The following is a 24,956-nucleotide window of genomic DNA, read 5'->3' on the forward strand; positions in this document are numbered from 1 at the left end:
AGATTTCCAGACAAAGAAAAATATCAAGAGGGAAATTAGAAGAGGAGGTCCAGAGAAGGGAGACAGGAAGAGCTGGGAAGAAGGGAGCGGGGAAGGAAGAAGTCCCTGCCCAGGGCACAGGAGTGTCAAGCCCTGAGGGGTGCAGGAAACAGACCACCCCCACTAACACACTGGTCTTGGCAGGTCCAAGGAGATGGCCCTAGAGAGGCAGCCTGCCTCACTGGGGCAAGTGAACCACAGAGAAACCACCCTGCCTCCTGCCATGCAGGGTATCCACAGCGTCCACCCGGATGAAGGGACCTGCCCCAGCTCCCACAGGTCTCCAAGTATAACGTCTGGGAGTCCTCCCAGCCCCCAGCCCTAAAGGGGACACTGCCCTCGGGACCCACCAGAGACCCTACTCTGTGAATAGCGCCCTTGGCAGTGGGGCTGGCAGGCATCCCTGCAGTTTACCAGCTGGACCCCTCTCGTGACTGAGGCTCAAGTTCCCTGGTTTGTGGGCAATATCTAGACTGGCCTTTCCCATTGTCACAGCCTAGGGAGTGGGCAGGTTCTGCCCTGCCCCCACTCTCCACCTCTACTGAGAGCAACTGAGGGGCTGCCACCCCCACCGCAAGCACCAGAGAGCAAACTCTCTCCTCCCAGGGGCCTGGAAAGTCCAAGCTCCAGAACTGGAACTCAGGGAAAAAAAGGACCCGGGGAAGAAAGATGAAATCTGAGCTCAGCGAAGCCTGCAGGGGGGTCCAGGGGTTGCGGAGGGTCAGTGCCTCCCATGCCTCAGGCGCACTCCCCTGCCACCTGAGTCCCTCTAGGAGCCATGGGTGCCAGGCCAGCCCTCTCCAACTCCCAGAGAGGTAGTAAGTGTAAGGCTCAGAGCCCCGCGCAGCCCAGCCCGCGCCGGGGCGGTGGGTGGGTGGGTGTCTGCTATGGGATTATTCTTAGCGCTCCACTCTCTTCGCAAAAGTGGCGCCTCCGCCCTCCCGGCTCAGGCACACCCGCTCGGGGCTCGCACGCCCGGCCCAGACACCAGCGCGGTGGAGAGCACCGGGTGGGGGTCCCCGAACGGTGAGGCTCGGAGGCGCTGCAGAGGTGGGGGCTCCCTAGAGAGGAGGGGGCGCTGCAGGAAGGCCCCCAAGGGAGGCTGCGTTTAACCCTCGACGCCCTGCACCCATCCCTGCGCCGCGCGCTCAGCCGCCTCCCCGGACTCCTCCCGGGGCGCGAGAGCCCGGCGGCGCGCCCAGCCCTTACCTATGGTGGTGATGACCGTGATGGCAAAGTAGAAGGAGCCGGCGAATTTCCACTGGACGCCGGCGCGGTGCGGCTCCGACTGCAGGATCACCAGCTCCAGCTGCCGGTAGTCCTCGCTGCTGATGTTGTACTTCCCCTTGATCCGGATCTCCTCGGCTTTGAGTTTCTCCTCCTCGCGCATCTCGTGGTCCGACTCGAGGGCGTCGAACACGGCGGCGCCCACCAGCAGGTAGGTGAAGGTGCAGACGATGAGGGACAGAGTCCGCACGTTCTGCCTCTTCATGGCCGCCAGCAAGGAGCCGGCGCGGGGGGCATGTCCCGCAGGCTCACAGCCGCGCGCGTCCCACTGCAGCGCCCGGCGGCCGCCGCCGCCTCCTCCTCCGCCGCCGCCGCCGCCGCCTCCAAGTTGTAAGCGGCGGCGGCAGCAGCAGCAGCAGCAGCGGGGAGGCGGGGGGCGGGGAGGCTGGGGGGGGCCCCCTCCGCTGGGGCCGCCACAGCCACCGCCACCGCGAGGCGGCTGGCGGGGCAGGGGCGGCGCGGGCCCGGGCTCAGCCGAGAAGGCGGACAGGCACAGGAGGCTGCTAGAGCGCCGGGGCCAGGCGTCCGGGAACCCCGACACCCTGCGCCAGACCCGGCCGAAGCAGCCCGCCCCACTGCGCAGGGCCATGCAGGGCGGCCCCGCTGGGTACCGCGCGGGCCTCGCTGCCCTCCGCACCCCGCCCCCCGCTCCCGCGGGAAAAGCAGGGACGGGAACCGGAGCCAGAAAGCGGCCGGAGGGCGGCCGCGGGGCCCGGTACCCCTGTGGGTCCAGCTTGCGGGTGGCGGCGCCCAGCAAGGAGCCTGCAGGTCCGCGCGCCCCGCGGGACCTGCTTCCCCTTTTACCCCTCCTCGCCCCCTCTCGGTGGTGGGGAGGAAAAGTTTGCGAAGTGGCGGTGTCTCTGGAGTCCCCTGCAAGCGGGGAGGGGGCCGAGCAGGTGCAGCGGGCGGGGCAGCCGGCTCCCCAAAGGTCCGCGCGCCTAGCGCCCACCCGGGCGCGCGGGTGCGCAGCGGGGTCCCCGCCGGGCGTCGGCCGGTGCGCGAAGTTTGCTCGGCTCAACCCCTAAGGCACGGGAGCGGGGCGCGGCCCCAGGGCAGCAGGGACCGCGATGGAGCGGCTTCGGGGGCTGCCCGGGGACAGCGCGGTGGCGGTCGGCCAGCCCGCTCCTCCGGGGGCGGCGGGCGCGGCGGCGGTGGCGGGAGGGGTCCCGCGGGCCTCGCGGAGCAGCGGGGCGGACGCGGGCGCATGAGCCGCGCGCGAGTCGGGGCCCTCCGGCGTCCGGGCGTCCCGGGAGGCGGCCGCGGCGCTGGTCTGCCCCGGGCGCTACGTGCGTGCGCGCCGTTGGGAGCCCGAATGTGTGTGTGCGCGTGTGTGTATGTGCGTGTGTGTGTGTGTGTGTGCGCTTGGCAGCCCCGCTCCGGCGGGAGGGCCTCGGGGAGCGGGGGCCGGGCTACGCCGAGGCCGGGCCTCCCTCCCTCCCTCCCGCAGCCTCCAGGGCGCGCCACCTCCCGCCTGGTCCCCAGCCAGTTGGCGAGGCTGCTGTGGCAGCTCCCGCTGCAGACCCAGCGCGGCGCAGGGCGCACGCGGAGGGAGCCCGGGAGGGGCGGCCTGAGCCGCCAGGGAGGGGGCGGGGGCGGAGCCGCCGGCGGGTTTTGGCGGGGGATGGGAGGATAAACGAGGCTGCTTGGGTCCTTCTAGCCCCGCTCCCCAAGAGCGCGAGCAGCCCTGGAGGGTGGAGAGTTTGAGGGACTCGGGGTTGGGGGAGGAAAATGGGATTCAGCCCGAGATGGCAAGCTGGCAGCTTCAGGCAAATCGGGCGGAGAGTGGGGAGCAGAAGGGGAGGGGGCCATGGGCACACAGGAGCGCGGCGGCAGCGGTGCACGAAGTCTCCCGCACCCCCCACACCCCACCTAGCCACCCGGCGCGGGAGCGTGTCATTGGCCAGGGACATGGCCTCGTGGAGTGGTAGGGTCCCGAGGGCTGCCTCGGACCCCTGGCCTCCCAGCGGCACAGCCCGCTTGGGCCAGCACCTGCAGACCTGAGTCGTTTCCCTGGAGAGAGCTAAGGACAGCATGGGCGGACAGTTTTGGAGTCAGGACAGCGGGGAAAGACATCGCAATCCCCCGACCCAGTACCCTCTCTGTTGCTTTACTGAAGAAAAAAAAAAACAAAAAAACAATATATATACACACACACATATATATATATAAATAAAATCACTCTTTGGTTCCCCACAGCTGGGCGCAAGGTGCGTCCTGGATGCAGCCCTGAGCTACGCAGAAGCCCCCTCAGGACCACCTAGGGTAGGAACATGAGGCTCGGGCCGGGGCGCACCTATTCCCTGCTTCCAGATGAGCCCTCTCCAGGCTTTATCTCCTTCCCATTTCAGCCTCCTTTGCCTCCTCCCCCTCCCCGCCCTCTCCGTTTAGGCTATCGAGGGGCTTTCCCTTGACCACCGGCTTCCTGAATCCCGCCTGGAGCAGTGGAGCTCCAAACTGACAGACCCAAGCCTCAGAGACCCCGGGGCTCCCCTTCCTCTCCTGACCCCAGCCAAGGAAGGGATGGAGTGGGAAAGGGTCGCCTGGCGGCGGGTTAGCAGCTGGCCAGGGGGTGGCTGGCTGGGGAATCAGACCTAACCCTCGCGCACCTCGCGGGCTCCAGGAGACCAGCCCCTCTGTGGGTCGCCCTCTGGAGTGGTGCTCCGGCTCCCCGGCCTCAGGGACCCTAGGCCCAGCGGGTCTGGGACCCCAGTGCTTCACCGAGGCCCCCCAGCTTGGACTCTCTACACCCCACTTCCAGGGCTCACGGGTGCCCACCAGGGAAGGGGAGCCCGCGCTGTGGGCTACGTCTGAGCCGTCAGGTCCTCGCTGGGTCTGCGGGCGCGGGGCGAGGGAGCGGGGAGCCCCACCCCGAGCAGGCACTTTCCCCAGATTCATTTTGGAAACCAAGGCCCCCGCGCTCGGCAAGTGAGCCTGGCTGCCGGGTGAGTCACCGCGAGCGGGCGACAAGGATTCCCAGCAGCTGGTAATTAATTGCGCCGTGGCTCAGCCCACGACGGAACCCCAGTCAGGCCTCCCGCCGCCCTGGCAGCGGCGCCACCCCTGAGTCACAGCCGTCGGGCCTCCGCGCGGTCCGGAAGCCGCCTGCCCGCCTCGGCGCCGCCAGGGGGCACTGGACTCCGACCCACGGGGCGGCCGCGCAGCCGGTCTCGCTGCGGGGAAGTCCAGGCTGTCCCCGCGGCAGCGCGGGCGGGGGAGGGGCGCGCCGGCAGACGCGGCGCTCTGCAGAGCCACTTCGATTTGGTTTACGGAACTCTATTTGCATACAGCCTTTCAGGAAAGCGCAACCGCTGTGTGCGTACTGGAAGGACCTCTGAGATGAATTACTCCAAACCCCTTGTTTTACAGATGGGAAAACTTCCAGCAAGACAGGATCACGTGCCCAGGATCCCACAGTGATTCCGATGTGGAGCCAGTCCTGGAAGCTTCTCCCTGGCTTCTGTCTAGCGCTCCTTCGAGGACCCCCGCTGTTTTATGGCCCCAAGCTTAGAGTGCCTTGAGGGGCCACCCACCAGCCCCCAGACGCTGGTTCTTCCTCTCTTCCACCTGTGGGAATAGACCCGTGGACTCAGGTCCTCCCAGGCAGTGTCTGAGCCTTGAAAGCAGAGGGTTCCTGGTCCGCCCGTCCACACCCCGCATGTGCCACCTTCCAAGGCTCTGGACCTGCGGGTGGAATGGGAGCTCCTCGGAGCAAAGCCTGGGGCTCAATCAAGTATCTTCCCTACATCCCCGGCATCCATCCCGGATGGTGTGTGCCACACGGCAGCCCAGAGAGTCTGGCTGGGGGCAGTGCCTCTGGATGCCTGCCTCCCTCGCAGCCCCTGTGGGTCTGGGTGTCCCAACTCTAGCCCCACCTGGAGAAGGATGTGGAACTGAGGTATGGCCTGAGTCCAGAATTCCCCAGGGCCACGATGATTGGCTGGACTTGGACGTGTGAAGGTGCGCCTCAACAATCAGAGTCCTCCTCTGGTTGGTTATAAAGCTGTCAGCAGATAGGTGACCTGAAAAGGGAGGCGGGTCCTTCCTGACTCTTTGAGAACCCCAATGCAGGCACGTGGCACACATGAGAGCCACCCAACTGGGGTGAGCAGGTGTATTCTCTTGTGGGCTTAAGCCACCGTCAGTTGGTCCCAAGCCTGCCAGGTGCTGCTGGTGCCCTTGTGCTGTGTTCACAGCCTGTCTGCGCCCTCCAGCAGCCCCAACATGGGCCTCCCTTGGACCTCAGTTTCTGTGAAAACAGATGTACCTTATTAGCTAATAAAGAACATCATGGTTTTATAACTATGTGCTTGCTGCCTACTTGTTTGCTTCGTTCTTTACACACAGTGGGTGTGCCTGCAGCCCCTGTTCTTACCCAGAGAGGCCCACCAGTTTATCCTGGTCCCACACTAAGGGAGGACCCAACTCCCAGGTCAGTGTTTCTTCCACATCACCGCAGTGCATCTGAGCCAAGGCGGGCTGTCTGCTTCTCCACAACATCCTGATTCCTTGGGTATATTTAACGCTTTGTCACATTAATGCCCACATCTTTGAAAAAGGTAGGGGTGCCCATTTTACAGATGGGGAAGGCTAGAGAGGCGAGTGGGGCCATAGGTGGGTTCACTGATCCTGGTGTACAGCCTGCCCTTCCCTCCACCTCTGCCTGGGGCAGACATTGCTCATTGACCCCAGCACTGTCTTTGGCTGGGGTCTATAACAGCTGAAGAATCTTTCACACAGGGGTATACATAAGGCCGTTCCTGGACTTAACACTGACCTGTTTACTTTCAAGGAAGGTGAGGCACCAAGAAGTCCAGTGGCCTCAAATCACAGAGAGAGGCTGTAATGAGTCTCCCCTTCCTCAGTGGCCTCCCTGCCAGATGTAGAGATTCCTCACTCTGCTCCTAGCTGATTTCTCAAGGCCAGTGACATTTGCACAGTTGATGGTACAGTTGATAACTTTAGACTTCCAGTGTCAGATTCCAGAGAAAAGCACTTCCAAGACAGGCAGCCATGCTCATCCAGGGGTTCCCAGCCTCCTCTTCAGAATGTGAACAAGTGTGTTCTGTGGTTATACAGTTTGAGAAACACTGGGTTAAATAGGGGCAGGTGCAGGACTTCTCAGAGCCTTTGTTCTGCTAACAGGCATGGTGACCCCTAGACGCTGTGAGCAGCGTTTCCCAAACTCATTCAGCTGCAGCATCAGGTCCTGAGGACTGTGCTTTGGGGAATTGCTGGCCCAGCCCAGATACCTTTACTGGGAGGCAGGAGGTCTTGGTTCCGCTTCTGGCTCTGCATAGACAAGCCCTGCACCAGTTCTAGTCCTTCAGCCACCTCACTGGCCCTGCTGCCTGCAGCTGAACCTCCTGCTATCTTCTCCACCTGCCACCAGGGCCACCTTCTTAACAGGCTGACTCTTGGTGAAAACTGTCCAGGAGCCTGTGGGTCAAGTCTAAGCTCAGCGTGGCATTCCCATCCTGATATCTGGCCTCCATGACCTCTCTCACCCAGCCCCTCTTCCCCATCTCTTAGGATTCAGCTCTGGCGGTCTCTCCTCCAGAAGTTTCCCTGCCCCTACAGGCTGGACTAGACCCCTGTGTCCCTGCATATACTCCTGGCAGAACACTTCTATCACAATGACTCATTTGGGGACTGCCACTCTCCCCCAACAGACTGTCAGCTCCTTGAGGGCAGGGGCCACATCTGACCCAACCTGGCCACAAAGGGCCTGCCACACAGTAGGTGCACAATGAATATTTGATGAGAATGAAAGAACAGGGTTTGGTTCAATCATCAGTCATCGTTCCTTGTGAGAGCTCTCACAGGAAGGCAGAAGAAGTAGTTGCAGGAGAGCCAGGGAACACAAGGCTGTGCATATGGCAGAGATGGCCCAGGCCATGACTGAGAGAGTCCCCAAGGTTAAGGCCTTGGCTCTAATGTCTGTGGGTGTCCAATATAGTGAGGAGGGAGGAAAAGGAGCAAGACAGATAGAGGTGGAAGAGAAATAATAAAGCAAAGAGAAAGAGGCTCAAATGGTGAAAAGAGAGGGGAGTGGGACTACAGGTGGGCTCACTGATCCTGGCATACAACCTGCCCTTCCCTCCACCTCTGGCCAGAGTAGACATTGCTAATCAATCCCACCACTGTCTCCGGCTGGGGTCTATTACAGCCTGAGAATCTTGAACAGGGGTACACATAAGGCCATTCCTGGACTCAGCACTGACCTGATTCCTTTCAAGGCCCCAGCTGAGAAGGCAAAGAAGATTTTAAACCCAGTGTGAGAGAAGAGAGGAGCCAGGAGGGCGTGGCAGTGATGGTGTATGCGGCACGGAGAAAGGAGGCCCCTGTGTGCTGATCCAGGTGAGTACATACGTCTCAACCACCTGCTGGATGTGGAGCCAGAGCTGGCGCATTCCCTGCTGTAACTTGAGTCTTCAGAACAAGACTCAGGATAAGACTTCAGGATAAGACTGTGAGACTGTCATTATCATTCCCACTGGCCAGTGACAAAGCCAAGGGTCTCTGAGCATACAACAGTTGCTGTGGGAGGAGTCCTTTGAAAGGCACTGCCTCTGCAGGGCCAGGAGTTGGGGAAAGGAGTGTCCTTCTTCACCAGGCACGGGCCACAAGGGTTTGGGCCAGTGTGGCAACCAGAAAACTGAGATGGAAGACGGAGGAGCGACCCAGGCCCTGGTACACAGTAGGTGCTCAGAACTTGTTTCATTGGCTCCCTGATAAATCCAAAAATGGCAAGAGGAGTCCCCAGGACTCAGTTAGTGATGAGGTGAGCGCCAGGAGGAAGGGAGGCAGGAATCTGGCTCAGAACTTCTGAGAGACAAGGGGCAGAGCCAGCAGTGGAAGAGGGGAACCGAGGCCAGGCCTGACTGAGCTCAGGTGACCTTTGAGTTATTAGACCTCCAGCTGCCCAGGAAGTGAGCGGGTGACTTGTGGACATGAGCCCAAACTGGATGGGGTCTCTCCCTTAGATGCCAAGCCCTGGTGGTCTTCCTGGGCATTTTCAAGCTCAAAGCTTCTTGGTGTGCCAGGGGGTGTCCTTGTGGCCACATGGGCAAAGGTGCTGGCATGGCTGACGCCCACACTGCACAGTAAGAGGATAGGAGGTGGAATTGGGCCCAGAGTGGGGTGGATCTGCCCCAGAGCTAGGGAACTTTTAAGAGCAGGGATTTCATTTGAATAGATGATGAGCAGATCAGTCCCAGACTCAAGATCACATAGCAAAGGAGGGAAAAGCCAGGCCAAGCCCCCCTCCTTCAAGGCCCTCTCCGCTTAAGCCAAGGACGCCCCCCCACCAAGCTGCACACATGCACTTGCCCTTGCTTTATTAGAGGAAATCTGATTAGCGGATATCAGGCTTCTTAATGCAGCCTGAACCACTGCCCATCTCCACGCCTGATCCATAAATAGCTACATTACATTCCCCACGGAGCACAAGCGGCTGCCAGGATCAATCGGACAATCTGCAGAGGCTCTTCTGGCCAACACATCCCAAGAGGGGCTGCAGTGGGTATGAAACCTACGTCGCCATGAGGGTCTCATTAACTGAGGTGAGGCAGGGTTGATACTCCGGGGATACCCTGCTGTTCCAAAGCAAGGGGGTGGGAGGGCGTGGGAGGACAGTGTGTGTCTCTGCCCACAGGCTCTCACTGCGATCCAGGGCTGGGATAAGAAGCTGGGCCTCTTGGGCAGCAGGGAACACGTCTCTGTACCCAGCTCTCACTCTGGGTGCCCTGGGCACAAAGCAGAGGCTTCCAGGCATTTGTTGCTCTGATTAATAAAATAGATGTGGAGACAGCATAGTGACTGGTGGCCAGGAAATGGCATTGGTCACCTTTCCCTCAGTCACCTACCCCCACCCAGTGCCCAGAATAACAGGACATTCGTAGTAAGGGGATGTTTGTTGGACCCAGCTCTCCTGTCTTCTTAAAAATAAAGATAAAATAAAAATGTGCTCTTAAAAACAAAGATCACAGCGTGTTGAGACCTCACTAGCTGTGAGGCCAGGAAAACCACCCAGTCAGGTCTCCTTGTCTTGCACTTGGAGATGCGATGGGATTCGCCTGCAGGGCTGCTGAGGTTATGGAGCCGGAACACCTGTAAAGTGTCAGCACAGGTGAAGAGCCAAAGCAAGGCCTGGACCCTGGGTCTGAGGACTCTCCCTCCACAGCACGAGCCTGTCCCTGAAGCACACGCCTGGCATCCCCAGCTTCTCTATCACCAGAATCCTTGGCTTTCCCCAGATGATCTCTGGAGCCCCCTTGGGCTGTGGGATGAGCATGGCTTCCCAGTCAGGCCCAGTCCCAAACTCGATGTGGTCACTTGTGCCCTGTATGACCTTGGGCAAGTGAGGGACCCTTTCTATGCCTCTTTTCTTGTTGGTGAAACAAGGAGAAAGAGCCGGTCCCCTGCCGGGTGAAGTCAGGATACGAGGCCGCACAGCTCTGGCAGAGGCCCGGGTGCCCAGTGTTGCACTCAGCCAATGTTGATTCTCTTCCGAGTGTAGAGGGCATGCTGCCCTCCTCTCTCCACCTAACTGCCCGCCAGCCAGGGAGTGCTGCCAGCCGCCACACGCTGACGGTGGAGACGCTACTACACAGCCAGCTCCCTCCCTGCGGGAGCTAACTTTAGCCCAGTCACGTGGAGCATTCGTTGTGCCTATGCCGAGAGTTTACAGATCCCTGTGGAAGGTGTTTAAATATTTTTCCTTTTCAGAAGCCTGGTTGTCGCCTCTGCCATTTTCACCTTTGTGTGGCAGAAGGTATTTCTGCAAACGCAGCCGAGGTGGCAGCAACTTCACAGCGTGATGCGGCGTCCCTGCACACGCCGTTGCTATTTCAGGGACGCACAGGTGTATCATTTGTATCATTACAGGCGCTGTCAACTCCCAGAGAAAGGGAAGAGAGGACTGGGTGCATTCAGAGGCCCTCAAAGGCCCCCCCAAGCACTGGCGCTGTCCCAGGATGCCTTCCTGGACCCCAGGCTGTTCTGAGCCATGGCCTTAAGAGCTCTCCACTGCAACAGCATCTGCCCTCAGCACTCGTCACTGTCACCTGGAGCTTCCTAAGGGCAGGGCCTGTATCCGATCCATCTGTGTCCCCCGGCATCCAGCACAGCACCCAGCACAGGGCCGGATGACATTTACCAAACTGAATTACCTCCTGGTGGCCTCTGGAAGTACACGGGCTTCAGAGAGCCTTCACTGCTTCTGAGCTGCTCTCTGCTCCCTTCACTTGCTGGCAACATGAGGTTGATGGGAGATGGCAGGTTTGGGAAATAGAGGCCCATGGGATCATGTTGGGGCTGAAGGAGCCCTGGTCAGCTCAGGCTGGGAGGTCCCAGCAGGCTTCCCGGTAGAGGGTCTGGTATTGGTCCCCAGGCAGGGAAATGGGCGAATTCCCGGCTCACACAGTTGCTGTGAGCATTGAGCCAACACAGGCGATGCCTCTACGATGTGCCTGGCTCACAGCAGGGGCTCATCCAAGTTTAAGTCCCTTCCCATAGCACAAGAAGGCAGGTTGCCAATTAGGCATCTTCCTCATTTGACAAATGAGACTCTGGCACAGAGAACTCTAGGGACTTGCCCCAGGTCACGGAGCTAACTATCTGTAAAAGGGGACACCACGCACCTTCCGGGTCCCCAGAACCCAGGTCCAGGCCATCCTGAGTTCCCCAGGGAGTCTGATGCAGCTCAGAAACCCAGTTCTTCCCACTGGTATCTACAAGGGGTACTGGGGACCAGGCAGCAGAACCTGCAAGGTCCCTTCTCGCATGGAGCAGATATGCTTATGGCACAGATGTGCAACGAGTCAGTTAACCAGCAGGATAAGCTGAGAGGATGATTGCAGGGAGATGATCAAACAGAAGGCAATTATTAGGAGGCAGTGTGTGGTGTAGGGGGAGACCTTTGGGATGCACCTGTCAGGGAAGAGTCCCCAAGGAGATGGGATTTGAGCTGAGGCCTGAATGACAGAGGGAACAGCGAATGCAAAGGCCCTGAGGGCGGAAGAGCTTGGCATGTTCATGAAAGAGCAAGGTGGCTGATGTGGCTAGGGTGTGGGCAGCCAGGAGAAGTGTCACAAGACAAGATCAGAGGTCAGCTTTCCTTGGCCCCAAGGAAGACAGGAGGCAGGGCTAGATTGCAATGGTTCCTGAAGGCACAGGCAGGACTGGACTGGACTTGTGCATTCGCAGAAACGCCCTCTGTGCTTTGTGTAGAGGAGGGTGCTGAGGTATGGAACACCTTGTTGGATGGGTATGGGATCTCAGCACCCACATCCCTGCTGGCCTCTGGGGCACAGGGACCTGGGACCTAGGGAGCTCTCTGATAGTATTTCTGATTCTGGAGGGACAAAGACCCCCAAGAAATGAGTGGCCAGTTCAAGCCATCATGACGGCATCACTGATGACTGTAAATATGTGCAGGTTATGGTGTGCATGGCTCAGGTTCAGCTGGGCAACAACTGAGCGACAGCTGAGCCTCCTTGGCCACACTGACCACCTTCACAGTGTCAGGGTCCACTCACAGGGACCAGGGGCTGCTGGGGTGAGTTTGGTGAAGTTCCCACAGCTGCTTCTGACACCAACTGACACCAGCTGGCTCCCAGTACCTTGGAACAGAAATGGAGAAGTGTCCCTATTTCTCCAGACCTCTCCCATCACCACTCCGATGCCTGAAATCTCTTTCATGGTGGCAGGTTGAGTCATGGACCCTTTTAAAAAAATATCATGTTCCTTTTCTTCTTTTTCAGATGGAATTTCACTCTTGTCGCCCAGGCTGGAGTGCAGTGGCACAATCTCGGCTCACTACAACCTCTGCCTCCCTGGTTCAAGCGATTCTCCTGCCTCAGCCTCCCGAGTAGCTGGGATTACCACCACACCCAGCTAATTTTTGTATTTTTAGTAGAGACGGGGTTTCACCATGTTGGCGAGGCTGGTCTCAAACTCCTTACTTCAGGTGATCCACCCACCCAGGCCACCCAAAGTGCTGGGATTACAGGTGTGAGCCACCACACCCGCCCCTACCCTTCCTATTTTTGATCACAAAATTAATACCTTTTAACACAAAAATTTGAAAAATAAAGTATACATTTAAAAATGACTCCAAATCCTACGGATTTTGCCTCTGGGGAAGTCTGGCAGTACCATTTTAGCGGTTGTGGGGGCCAGCTTCAGGAAACATAGACTTCACAGCCCCAAGTCAAAAGCTGAGTTCAAGGGAGCCATGGCAATGCAAAGGCAATGGAGCATTCAGGGGAGGAGGTCAGAGGAGGCCCCAGAGAGGAACAAGAAACACTGATGCCCCCACCAGCCCAGCTGAGAGGTTCTGTCTGGGCCCAGAACCACCATCCTCTCCAGCAAGCACATCTTGAGTGGTGCTCCTGTTTTGGGGGCACTTCCTACATTCCAACAGTACAGCCCAGGATGGGACCAGGCAGAGATTCCTGTCTCCATTGAACACAGGGCTCAGCCCAAGGCCAGAGACTGGTCTGGGATGTGTCAAGAGCAGAAGCCCATGCAACCAGTCCAGGCCCCATCTGTCCCCAACATGGTCAGCCTCCCTGGGCAAGCCACATTCTCTCTGATCCTGGCTGACTCTGACACGACTCCGGAGGTACCCAGACGGGGTTAGGAGAACTTCCTGAGCATAAGGTCAGAGACGGTGCCACCTCCTGGGACGTCAGGAGGCATCAGACTGGTCTCCCCTGGGTAGTGACAACTCTGCAGTCTGGAGCACTGGTGAATATCCCCCAAATCAAAGCCAACTTGAGCAAGGGCACTTCAGGACCGCCATGCTTGAGGGAGGAGGTGGCTGGAAAGAACACCTTTTGCAAGGAGGGAGGCAATATTGGTCAAGAACTCAGGCTGTGCCCTTGGGCAGACCTGGTTCAGATCTTGGCCTAAGCATCAAGATGTCCTGGGGTGAGGGCCCTGGACTCAAGAGCTTCAGGCTTTTCCCTTGCAGAATGGATGTAATGAAGCCTCCTTGCTAATCAGGCAGGGTGAAGGTGGATGAAAATCTACAATGTGAGCCATGTGCTGCACTAGTTCAGTTTCTGACCTTAACTCAGGAGAGCACAAAAGAGTGGGCCTTGAGTCAGATGGTCCTGGTTTGGAATCCTGACTCCACTGTGTACCTGCTGTTTGGCTGTGGGCTGGTCACTTCACCAGACTGAGTCTTGGTTTTCCTGTCTTGAAGTAGGGATGGGTACATGTTTTCCTCTTGGCAGAGTTCCTGGCACAGGGAAGCACTGATTGGATGTGAGCTGGTGGTGTCTGCCTCTGTCCTTAGCCTTGAACCTCACTCTGTAGCAAGCTACTCTTGCTTCTCCTGACACAAGGGCACCAGTGACGCCTACACGCCAGCAGTCCTGGGGACTCCAAATCCAGCCAGGTAGAGGTGGTAGCAGGAGGATCAGGGCATCAGGGAGGAAGAGAGGAATGTGGGGAGAAGCAGGGGGAACTCCCCCAGTAGAAGGGAAAGTGAGCAGGTGGTCAGACAGAAGGAAGAAATGGCAGAGAAGTCTTAACCCAGAGTGAGGTTCTGTGATTCTGGTCCAGGTGGACACCTCCTTGGTGCTTCCACTCCAGAGTCCTCCCTCTCCCAGACTAGACCTTAGAGTTCAACAACCTCAGGACCAGAGGAGAAAAACACATGTTCATTCTTTCTTGACACAAACATCTGTTAATCATCTATTTGGCCAATTCCTGGTCCAGGTACTGATGATACAAAGGTGAGGTGGGCACCATCCCTGTCCCCTGGGAGCTCATGTTGCTGAGAACATATGTTCATGTTGCCATCACCATGGCCATGGTTCATCATCAGCAACAAGGCCCCCAGGTCAGCTCCAAACACATCCCCTTCCCCCACTCCTTGTATCCTTGGCCAACCTGACTTTCAGCCAACCTAGCACTCATCTCTACTATGGCTTTGCCATCTCTTCTGGCATCATGGAAAGTATGCAGGAAAAAGATTCAAGGCCAGGTCCTGGGGACCACGGCTTCCTTCATCTTTCCCTCTGTCTTCACCCGGGGCCAGGCCTACCTGCTGGTGTGATAGTTCTCTAGCCTCTCCCAGACCCTCCCCATTTTCTCTGAAGGCCTCCTCCCTAATCAATTTCTCTCTACTGGGTTCAACTGCATCTCAGCACCTTTACCCAGGGGCATTTGGCAATCAGACCTGAGCCCTCAAGAGCTGATAAAGAAAAATTATAACATGTAAGGGGCTGCCAGTCAGACAGGAGAAGAGTTACACCTAGAGAAAGAGTGCCCATATCCTATAGGTTTCTGAATCAATCAGGATGGGATAGGTTATGCAACAGTAACAAAAGATTTCAAAAAGTGAAAAATCGATGGCTTAAAACAGCAAAGGCTTATTTCCTGCTCGTGTGAGTCAATGGGTAGCTTTGCAGGTAGCTCTGTTTCCTGGGGTCCCTCCCAGACAGGCCAGGCTCTTCTGATAAGAGTCTCATGATCCCTGGCAGGGAAAGGGAATGTCACAAATGCTGCAATGGGTTTGAAAACTTCTGCCCAGAAATGTCCTACATCACTTCCAATCTTGTTTCCTGGCTGCAGCATGTCACAGGGTCATGCCTGGGGAGTGCAGTTTGGCTTCCCACCCAGCAAAGACCTTGACCCAAGAATCCTGTCCCCAGGCAAGCTTCCCCTCACCTGGGAAGGCAAACGAGACAAGTTTGAGAGTGTGCTGCCTGAATCACCCACATCTCCCAGCTGAGGAAAAGACTTGGGAGAAGACTCAAACCCAAGAACAAATGAGACAGAATAGAGGCCACGAAATGAAGAGAGATGAAAAGAGAAAGACACAGTGGTGAGCAGCAGACCTTGATATGTGGATAAATTAAATCAAAATGAATAAGGATAGACCTGTCTCAGACTGCACGGCGGAAGTGCTGAGTAAGGGCTCCTGAAATAGGAGGTCCAGACTGGAAGGGAAAATTCTGATGATAGGCTCTTCATAAAAGTCACAGCTCAGCAGCCTCTAGGAGCTGAGGGGAGGGGAAGTTAGACGTTTTCCAGAGTCTCATCCTTGAAGGGGAGGGGAGAGGAAGAAAATAAAAGAACTCTAGAAGTGTCACGTTTTTAGACCAAAGAAGAATAATTATGGAAGAAATAGAACATCTTGTTGTGTGAAATAGTTGGCACGTTGTTTTCAGCTAATACTAGAGAAATCTGTGCCTGGTTACATAAGACGGAAAAGGAGGTGGCTTTGAAAGCAATGGGAGGATATGGTAGGGACTTCCTAATTAACAAAGGGGAAGAAATGGAAGGAAGAACAACTTAATCAGACCATCAAAAATGAGAGAAAGGGAAAGGACAAAAAAATGGCAAAAATCAACAAAATATTGTAGGAATTACATTAATTAATTAAAGTTAATACTCTAAATGAAAAGAAGTGAATTCTCCCATTAGAATACAGACACTGTCATATCGGGTTCAACAGGCAAAAAGAATAAAAAAAAGATAATAATAAGCCATGTATTAGGAATACACAGAAAACGGCCGGGTGCAGTGGCTCATGCCTGTAATCCCAGCCCTTTGGGAGGCCGAGGGGGGCGGATTGCCTGAGGTCAAGAGTTTGAGACCAGTCTGGCCAACACAGTGAAACCCCGTCTCCACTAAAAATACAAAAAAATCAGTAGCTGAGTGTGGTGGTGTGCGCCTGTAATCCCAGCTACTCCAGACACTGAGGCAGGGGAATTGCTTGAACCAGGGAGGTGGAGGTTGCAGTGAGCCGAGATCAGACCACTGTACTCCAGCCTGGGGCAACACAGCGAGACTCTGTCTCCAAAAATATATATATATATATAATGTATATATATAATTTATATATGTGTGTGTGTGTGTGTGTATACATATATATAAAATGAAGCAATATATAGCCATAAGCCTGTATGGGGAAAAAAGAGGAACAAATATATAAAGCAAAAAATACTAGGAAAGAAAAGAGAATTTGATAAAAATAAAATTATAATGAGAGATAACTGCACACTTCTATCAGACATGGACACAGAAATACTAGACAGGGAAGCAGCAGCGTGACGTACTGTATGCCTACTGATTGAATCATAGTTTGAACAAATCAGATTTAAGAGGCCATTTGAGGAACAATTAGGGGAATGTGAATGTAAGTGGAGTTTTAGAATGCCATAGGACATTACTGTTCTTTTCTCATGTGCAATAATGGTATCATGGTTATGGGGGGAAGCACCCTTTGTTATTAAAGGTGGATATGTAAGCATTTAGGAGTGAAAGTCCATGAAGCCTATCATTTACTTTTAATACCCCAGTGAAAAACAATATAGCAATATACGCACAGTTATTGGATCTTTGCAATGTATATGGTGTTCATGATACTTGTTTCTCTGCTTTTCTGTACATTTAAAATTTTTTCAGAACAACCAGCTTCAAAGAATGACATCAGAATTGAAAAATGCAACAAACAGATGTGACCATCCATATGATATACAATGGACAGAATACTTTTATTTGTTTGTTTAGAGATGGGGTCTCACTATGGTGCGCGGGCTGGTCTCAAACTCCTCGAACAGCTCCAGCGATTCTCTCACCTCGGCCTCCTGTATAGCTGGGACTATCGGTGCATGCCACACACTCTACCTGGCTAAAAATCAGTATATGATAGAAACTAAAGAACATTTTACCAAATTCAAGGACACAAGAACAAAGTTTTGCACAGGCCATGTGCTTCTGGCCATATCCCATATAAGTAGAAATAAATAATTAAAAGGGAGCAAAACAAGAAAAATGCTTTACTTAAAAATTTAAAATATCCCTATATAATCCTTGGATTAGAGAGAAAATCAAAGAAGAAATTAAACACTATTTGGAAAACAAAGAAAAAGAGAAGCTTTCCTATTAAAAGATAGGGAATGGGCCGGGCGCGGTGGCTCAAGCCTGTAATCCCAGCACTTTGGAAGGCTGAGACAGGCAGATCACGAGGTCAGGAGATCGAAACCATCCTGGCTAACACAGTGAAACCCCGTCTCTACTAAAAAAATACAAAAAAAACTACCCGGGCGAGGTGGCAGGCACCTGTAGTCCCAGCTACTCGGGAGGCTGAGGCAGGAGAATGGCGTAAACCCGGGGGGCGGAACTTGCAGTGAGCCGAGATCCAGCCACTGCACTCCAGCCTGGGCGACAGAGTGAGACTCCGTCTCAAAGGAAAAAAAAAAAAAAAAAAAAAAAAAAAAGATAGGGAGTGAAGTTAAGACTGTTTAGAAACATCCAGCCTTAAATGTCTTTATTAGAAGGGGAAAAAGACTAAACATAACATTATTTTACTACCTGTCTCAAGAAAGCAAAAGAAACAATAAAAGAAACAAGAAAGAGGGAATTCACAAAGAACTGAAATTGATGAAACAGAAAATTAAAAAATAGTGTAAAGAATAAGTAAATGCAAAAGCTGGTTCTTTGAAATGGCCGATAAAATAGAAAAAAACTCTCGTGAGTCCAATTACAGAGAATGAAGAAAGAGACTGAAATTAGACAAGATTAGGAATAAGAATGCAGAGATAACCAATATAACTACAGATACAAGGGAGATAAAAAATAATTATGACAGAATATTATATGCAACTCTGTGATAACAAATTGAAACCTCAAGGAAATGGATGATTTTCTAGTAGAATTACCAAAATCAATTCAAGAAAAAAATGGAAAATTCTAATAGACCAATTATCATTTGGAGAAGGTGATGGGAGATCTGTCAGTGAAAGGCAGTAGAATCAGACAGGCTTACAGCTGAGTTGTACCTAATTTCTAAAGAACTAATCATTTCAATGTTGCTTAAACTATTTTGAGCCATGAAAAAAGAAGCAAAACTCCCTTATTCATTCCATGCATCTAGAATAACTTTAGTACGGGTAATACGCGATAATAGAAACCACACATGAATGGCACTTATAAGTTAAAAGTTTCTAAATAAAATACTACCAAACATTAATAGAATCCAGTAACATCTCAAAAAGATAATACACTACCCTATGAGGTTTATTCTGGGAATGCACTGTGTGGTTGGGGACCCTTGGCCCTGGGGACACTGTAGGATATTGTCACCCCTCTTCTCCCAGCATCTTTTGGCATGACAGAGGCAAGTAGATGTTAGGCAATGGTTACTAGTGCATTGACGAGCTCAAATTAACAAGACTGGAGAGATCTAAGACATCCAATGGAGCCTTAATATATTTTAGGAAATGCCAAGATTTTATACGGAAATTTTACTGGGTTTATTTCCAAAGCAGGCTCTAAACAATAATATTGTTTCAGCATCTTTTATACAGTCTATAAAACCAATTCCTTTCCCTTATGATTTGAAATACACTGTGGGAAAGGCTAAGGCAATTTTCCTGTGTTTGAAGTGAGCAGCACTGTGCACACTGCTATCCTGAGCATGAGATATACCTAATATCACTGAATTCTCTGTAGGGAGAAACTCTGTAGGGAGGCGATACTATGAACACTGAGGCTTGGAGAGGTGCAGTGACTTCCCAGGACATTCAAATGGCAAGGGCAGAGTCCACATCTAAAGGGCATAGTCCAGATCTAAACCCAGATGAGACTGGATGTGACGTCCAAGCTTTCAGTGACAGACATGGAAGCCCTCCACGTCCTCTGGTGACTTCCTGGTTCATCGAAGAGTTCCAGTCCATTTATTCAAGGCCAGGCGGAATACAATAGACACTGAATTAAGCATCAGGAGACCTGGATTCTACTTCATGCTCTGCCACCACCTTTTTGGGGGCCTGGGCCAAGACTTTTAAGATTTCTGCCCTTCTGCAACTCCTTATAAGGCTTGTCTCCCAAGTGCTAGCTGCAGGTCGCTGTCCGTGGTGCTAAAGGCGTTCCTGCCTGAGGGCTCCAGCTTCACTCACTTACAAAGGAGCAGGCTTGGGCGGCTGCCAGGAGCACACGGTGCTTAATCAGCAGGTTTGAAATGGCAAACTAAATTCGAAAGGTGGAAGGAAGGAAGAATTCTTTATTGGTTTGCTGGGTCAGTGCCAACGGATCTTAAAATTCTTTCTCTTTTTTCTTAACCAAAAGCCACGTCTTTGACAATTCTCATCACCTGAATTGAATATCTTACTTTTTGGACAGAGACCTAGAATTAAGTTTCCACTGTGCAGGTGAAGAAATGGAACATTTCCTAATTTCTAAAGCCCTTTGTTTGCTCCTCACAAATCCCATTATTCTTTCCCCCAGAGGGAATCAGTGTGCTACATTTCGTGTTAATTACTTTTTGGTCTTTATCATTTGCTTGTGTGTTTCAACTTGTGTATACATCCTTCATAAATACATTGATTTACTTTTAAAACTGCACTTAATTGGACTCACACTGCATGTATTCTTCTATCCCCTGCTTTGTTCCTTCAATATTATGTGTTTGAGACGCATTCACGTTGTTGCATTTTGACCACTGTAGTATTATTCTATAGAATATGCCATAGTGTATCCATTCTATTCTTAATATGACATATGAATTTTGTCATTTTTTTCCATTATTAGTAATTACGCTATAAACATTCTGGAACATATATTATGTTGAACAAGACTTTGGGTTTCATTAAGGTATGTACCTGGTAGTGGAATTGTTGGGTTCTAGCCTGTGACTAGCTCAACTTTACTAGAAGTGGTAGGGACTTAAGGTGTTCACTATATCCCATTATCTCCTCCTCCTATGGGAGATAGGACCCATTTGCAGTCAGTTGGAGTCATGAAACTTGCTCTGCCCCATGGATTCTGAAGATACGTCACATATCCTTGCCAGGTTGAATATTCTTAGTACAGTGTCAGATCCTCCTCATATTACTCCGTTTGTGACTTGTCTTTCCATTGTTTGTGGTAAATTTTGATGAACAAACGTTCTTAACTTTCATATAGTTGTATTTATCATTTGTATGGCTTGCGCTTTTTGTGTCTTATTTAGAACATCCATTCACTATGCCAAGATAATAAAGATATCTATAATGTCTTCTACATGCTTGATAACTTTGCCTTTCGTATTTACATATTTACCTAGAAAGCATTTTTTATATGGTGTGTAGTAGGGTCCAACATCTCTTTTTCCCTATGGTTACTCATTTTCCCAGCACTGTGTAAGGAACTGCCCTTCATTTCTCCACTGGTATGTGATAGTGATATGTCATGCATCGAGTCTTCACATATGCATGGGTCCATTTCTGGGCTCTCTACTGGTCCATTTGTCTATTCCACACTGTCTAATTGCTTTAGCATAAAAATACATTTTGATTTATTCTTCAGGAGTATGTTGGCTATTGTTGGACCTTTGCATTTCTATATAAATTTTAGAATCAGCTTGCCAAATTCCACCAAAAAAAGTCAAGATTTTTATTGGTGTTGCATTGAATCTGTAGATCAATTTAGCAAGAATTTATATCTTTATAAGGAGTCTTCCAACCCATTTATTTAGATCTTCTTTAATGTCCTACAATAAATTTTTATAACTTTCTCCATAAAGGTCTTGGATATTAAAGAAAGATTTATTATTGGTTTCTGTATTAGTTTCCTATTGAGGTTGTAACAAATTACCACAAACTTAGTGGCTTAAAACAACACAAATTCATTATATTACAGTCCTGGAAGGATGAAGTCTGAAATGAGTCTCACCGGGCAGACATAAAGGTGTCAGTAGGTCTGCATTCCTTATGGAGTTTCTAGAGAACATATTTCCTTGCCTTTTCCAGCTTCTGAAGTTTGAGGCATTCCTTAGCTCTTGACCCCTTCCTCCATCCTTAAAGCCAACAACATTGAGCTAAGTTCTCTTGCTGCCATCCCTCTGACTCTCCTTTGCCTCCTTCTTTCCCTTTTAAGAATTCTCATGATTACATTACATCTACCTTCATAATCTCCCTATCTTAAGACCAGATGATTAGCAAGCTTAATTTTATATGTACTCATTATTCTTCTTTGCCATGTAACTCAGTATATCATAAGTTTTGGGAATTAGGATGTAGACATCTTTCAGATGCTGTTATTCTTCCTACCATGGGTTCTTTATATTTTTTGTAGTTCTAAGAATAACGTTTATAATTGTATTTTCTAGATGTTTCTTGCTATGGTGCAGTAATGTTGTAGATTTTTGTATATCGATTTTGTATACAACAACCTTGCTGACTACAATTCTAGTAAATCTAAAGATTCTTTAGTTTTTGTTATTGATGATATAATGTACACGAGTTTTGTTTCTTGTTTTTTAGATTTTATGCCTTTATGTGTGATTCTCTTTGCTTTTCTATGCTAGTATGGACCCCTTATACAATGTTGACTAAAGTGAAGATAATGAGCATCCTTGTCTTATTCCTGCTTCAATAATGAGAATAAGGCTTGCTGTATGTAGTTTTTATAGGTAGTCTTTTATCAGGTTAAGGGAATTATCTTCTAGACCTAGCTTGCTAAGAGTTCTTTTTGGGCTCGGGGAGTTTTTAATACTGAAATAATGTTGATTTTTATCAAAAGCTTTTGATATGATCATTAAAGGATGATCATATGATTTTTCTAATTTGTTAGTGGGGTGAATTCACTAATGCTTTTTAAATGTGAAACCAACCTTGCATTCTCTGAATGAAGACACCTTGATCATGACACACTAACTTTTTCACACATCATTGAATCTGTTAACATTTAGAAGTTTTGCATTTTAAATGATGCCTGATTTAGCCTGAAATTTCCTTTCTCATGTTCATTCGTCAGATTTTGGTATTAAGATTATACTAACCTTGTAACAATATTTGAGTGTTTACTCTTTTTCCACGTTTAGCACATTTAGAAATATTTTGTATATCATGACAATTTTTTGTTCCTTAAATGTTCATTAGATTAAAAACCATCTGGGCCTACAGTTTTCTTCTTGGAAAGACTTTTACCTTGATTTGATTTCTTTACTGGCTTTAGGATTATGCAGTCTATTATCATAAATTTTATTACATTTTTCTAGAAAATTTATATTTGTTTTCAAGTTTATTGATATAAAGTTCATCATCATTTCCTCTTACGTTTATAATATCCTTGTATCATTGTCTGCAATATCTGATGTCCCTTTTATTTGTAATGTGGTTATTTGTGCCTTTTCTTTTGTCCTTATTAATCTAGTCAGAGTTTTCTCCATTTTACCAGCTTTTTCAATAAACAAACTTTGGCTTTTTTCTATTGTGTGCGTCTTTTCTATTTTATTAATTTATGATCTTATCTTTATTATATCCTTCTCTTTTCTTTGATCTCTACTGCCATCACTTTCAGTTCCTGGGGATGGTGCTTAGCTCATTAACTTTCACACTTTCCTCTTTTGATTACAAGCATTTGAGTTTATAAATTCTCCCTCTAAATACTGACTTATCTGAAGCACTCGTTTTGACATATACTTTTATTATTGTCCATTTTCAATATTTCCTACTTTCCATGGTGGTTTATTTCAACTATGAGTTACCTAGAAGTGTTACCTAATTTCCAAATACATGAGACTTTTATAATTATAAAAAATTAAAGTGATAAACAACAAAAAGGTGATCAATTTCTAACTGAATCATATTGGGTTCAGATAATGTGATCTATATAACAGTCCTTCCACTACATATTGGGCCATAAAATAAATAATAACATATTTGCTTGATGAAAATGTCTCTGTACAGCTGTTGAGTGAAATACTCTATATATGTCCATTAAGTCAAATTTATTAGACTTTTCAAATCTTCTATACCCTTAATAATTTTTGTCTTCTTAATCTTTCATTTTCTGAGAGAGCTGTGTTAAAATCTTCCACTGTAATTATTGGTTTGTCTATTTCTCCTTATAGTTCTGTCAGGTTTTGCTTTATGTATTTGACACTGTATTATTACTTGCATACAAATTTGGAGTTATTATAGCTTCCTGGTGAATTACTACTCTTATCATCATGATATTATTGTATTTATTTCTAGAAGTAATTTTGTTTTTTGTGCCTTATAATTTCTTTTCATTAGGACTTTTCTGGTACATATTTTCTTGCCATTTTATTTCAACCTTCTGTATCCTTATGTTTTAATGTATATTGTAAACATCATAAACCTGATCTTGTGGGTTTTGTCATCTTTCATCTAACAGATTTAGTATATTTTCGTTTATTGTAGGTACTTATTTCCATAACTTATAATCACTTTTTAGCTGTTACGTAACTTCCCTGTGCCTCATTTTTCTCCACTGTAATACAGGGATAATAACAATATCTACTTTAAAGATTTTTGGCTGGGAGTGATGGCTCACACCTCTAATCCCAGCACTATGGGAGGCCAAGGCAGATGGTTCACCTGAGGTCAAGAGTTCAAGACCAGTCTGGACAACATGGTGAAACCCCGTCTCTATTTAAAAAAATACAAAAAAATTAGCTGGGCATGGTGGCGGGCACCTGTAATCCCAGCTACTTAGGAGGATGAGGCAGGAGAATCGCTTGGACCTGGGAGGCAGAGGTTGCAGTGACCTGAGATTGTGCCACTGCACTCCAGTCTGGGCAATAGAGTGAGATTCCATCTCAAAAAAAAAAAAAAAAAAAAGACTTTGTAAGTAAGCTTATCTATATGTATCTCCTAAGAAAGGAATAGAGACTTCCTTATAAGCATACTTATTTTATATTTTATAGCATATACATAAAGGTTTTATATATATAATCTTAGAAGAATGCCCAACACATATGGCTATATTAAGTGTAAGCATCACTATTGGTATTATTGATACCATTAGGGTTGTGGTTTTATTTGCTCTACCGTTTGTATTTCTTTCTGTAGTTTTTCTTCTTTCTTGACTTCTTTCAGACTGATTAGTTTTCCTTATTCCAGTTTTGGGGTTCACAAATTTAGAAGTTATTCATGCTATTTTTCATCTTCTTGATAGTTACCCCAGAAATGGAAACTTGGAAACCTTTTTTTTGAGAGGTTATCGTTCTGTCCCCCAGGCTGGAGTATAGTGGTACAATCATGGCTCACTGTAGCCTCAAACTTCCAGGTTCAAGTGACCCTCCAATCTTAGCCCTCTGAGTAACTGGGACTACAGGCATGAGCCACCACTTCTAATTTTTAAATTTTTTGTAGAGATGGGGTCTTGCTATGTTGCCCAAGCTGGTCTTGAACTCCTGGGCTCAAGCGATCTTCCCACCTCAGCCTCCCAAAGTCCTGGAATTGCAGGCATGAAACATCATGCCTGGCTGAAACTTTCATAAATAAAGCACCAAAGTCCAAGTCTAAGTGAATCAATATCTTTACCCTCCTCCTAAATCTTTGAAATTGAAATTAAAGGACCTTATCACACTTTAATTCCAATAATCCCCTCACCAACATTTATGTGCTATTTTGCTATATACATTAATTCTATTATGCTGTAACTCAACAGTTCACAATTATTATTACATGTACCATAAACGTTTGTTTAGATTTACCAACATATGTATCACTGAATTTGTTCTTCCTTCCTTCTTGCATCTCTGACATTCCATCTGGTATCAATTTCCTTCTACTTGTATTTCAAATTCCCTTTAATGAGGTTTTGGTGGTGGAAAACTCTGCTTTTGTTTATAATACAATGTCATTATTTTTACTCAT

At 49.6% G+C, this 24,956-nt stretch overlaps 1 protein-coding gene and 1 long non-coding RNA gene across 3 annotated transcripts in view; one reads left to right on the forward strand and one right to left on the reverse strand.

Annotated features, from left to right (window-relative positions):
* The window catches only part of KCNK9 (potassium two pore domain channel subfamily K member 9), a 105,017-nt gene extending 101,167 nt beyond the window's left edge, over nt 1-3,850 (reverse strand). The window contains exon 1 of one of the 2 annotated variants that reach the window (XR_005240921.2): nt 1,249-3,850. Coding sequence is in view for 1 of the 2 variants with exons in the window: in XM_008001619.3 (XP_007999810.2) it covers nt 1,249-1,915 (667 nt within the window). In the remaining variant the exon portion in view is untranslated. The remainder of the gene's footprint in view (nt 1-1,248) is intronic. The other variant, XM_008001619.3, reaches the window with a different exon arrangement.
* Nucleotides 3,851-8,774: 4,924 nt separating this feature from the next.
* Nucleotides 8,775-12,439, forward strand: LOC140712339 (uncharacterized). Its single transcript, XR_012093870.1, has 2 exons — nt 8,775-8,888; nt 12,090-12,439. It is a non-coding gene; the product is annotated as an uncharacterized lncRNA (long non-coding RNA).
* Nucleotides 12,440-24,956: the final 12,517 nt, after the last annotated feature.

Source organism: Chlorocebus sabaeus, chromosome 8 (genome assembly GCF_047675955.1).
Source record: "Chlorocebus sabaeus isolate Y175 chromosome 8, mChlSab1.0.hap1, whole genome shotgun sequence".
Taxonomy (NCBI): Eukaryota; Metazoa; Chordata; class Mammalia; order Primates; family Cercopithecidae; genus Chlorocebus; species Chlorocebus sabaeus.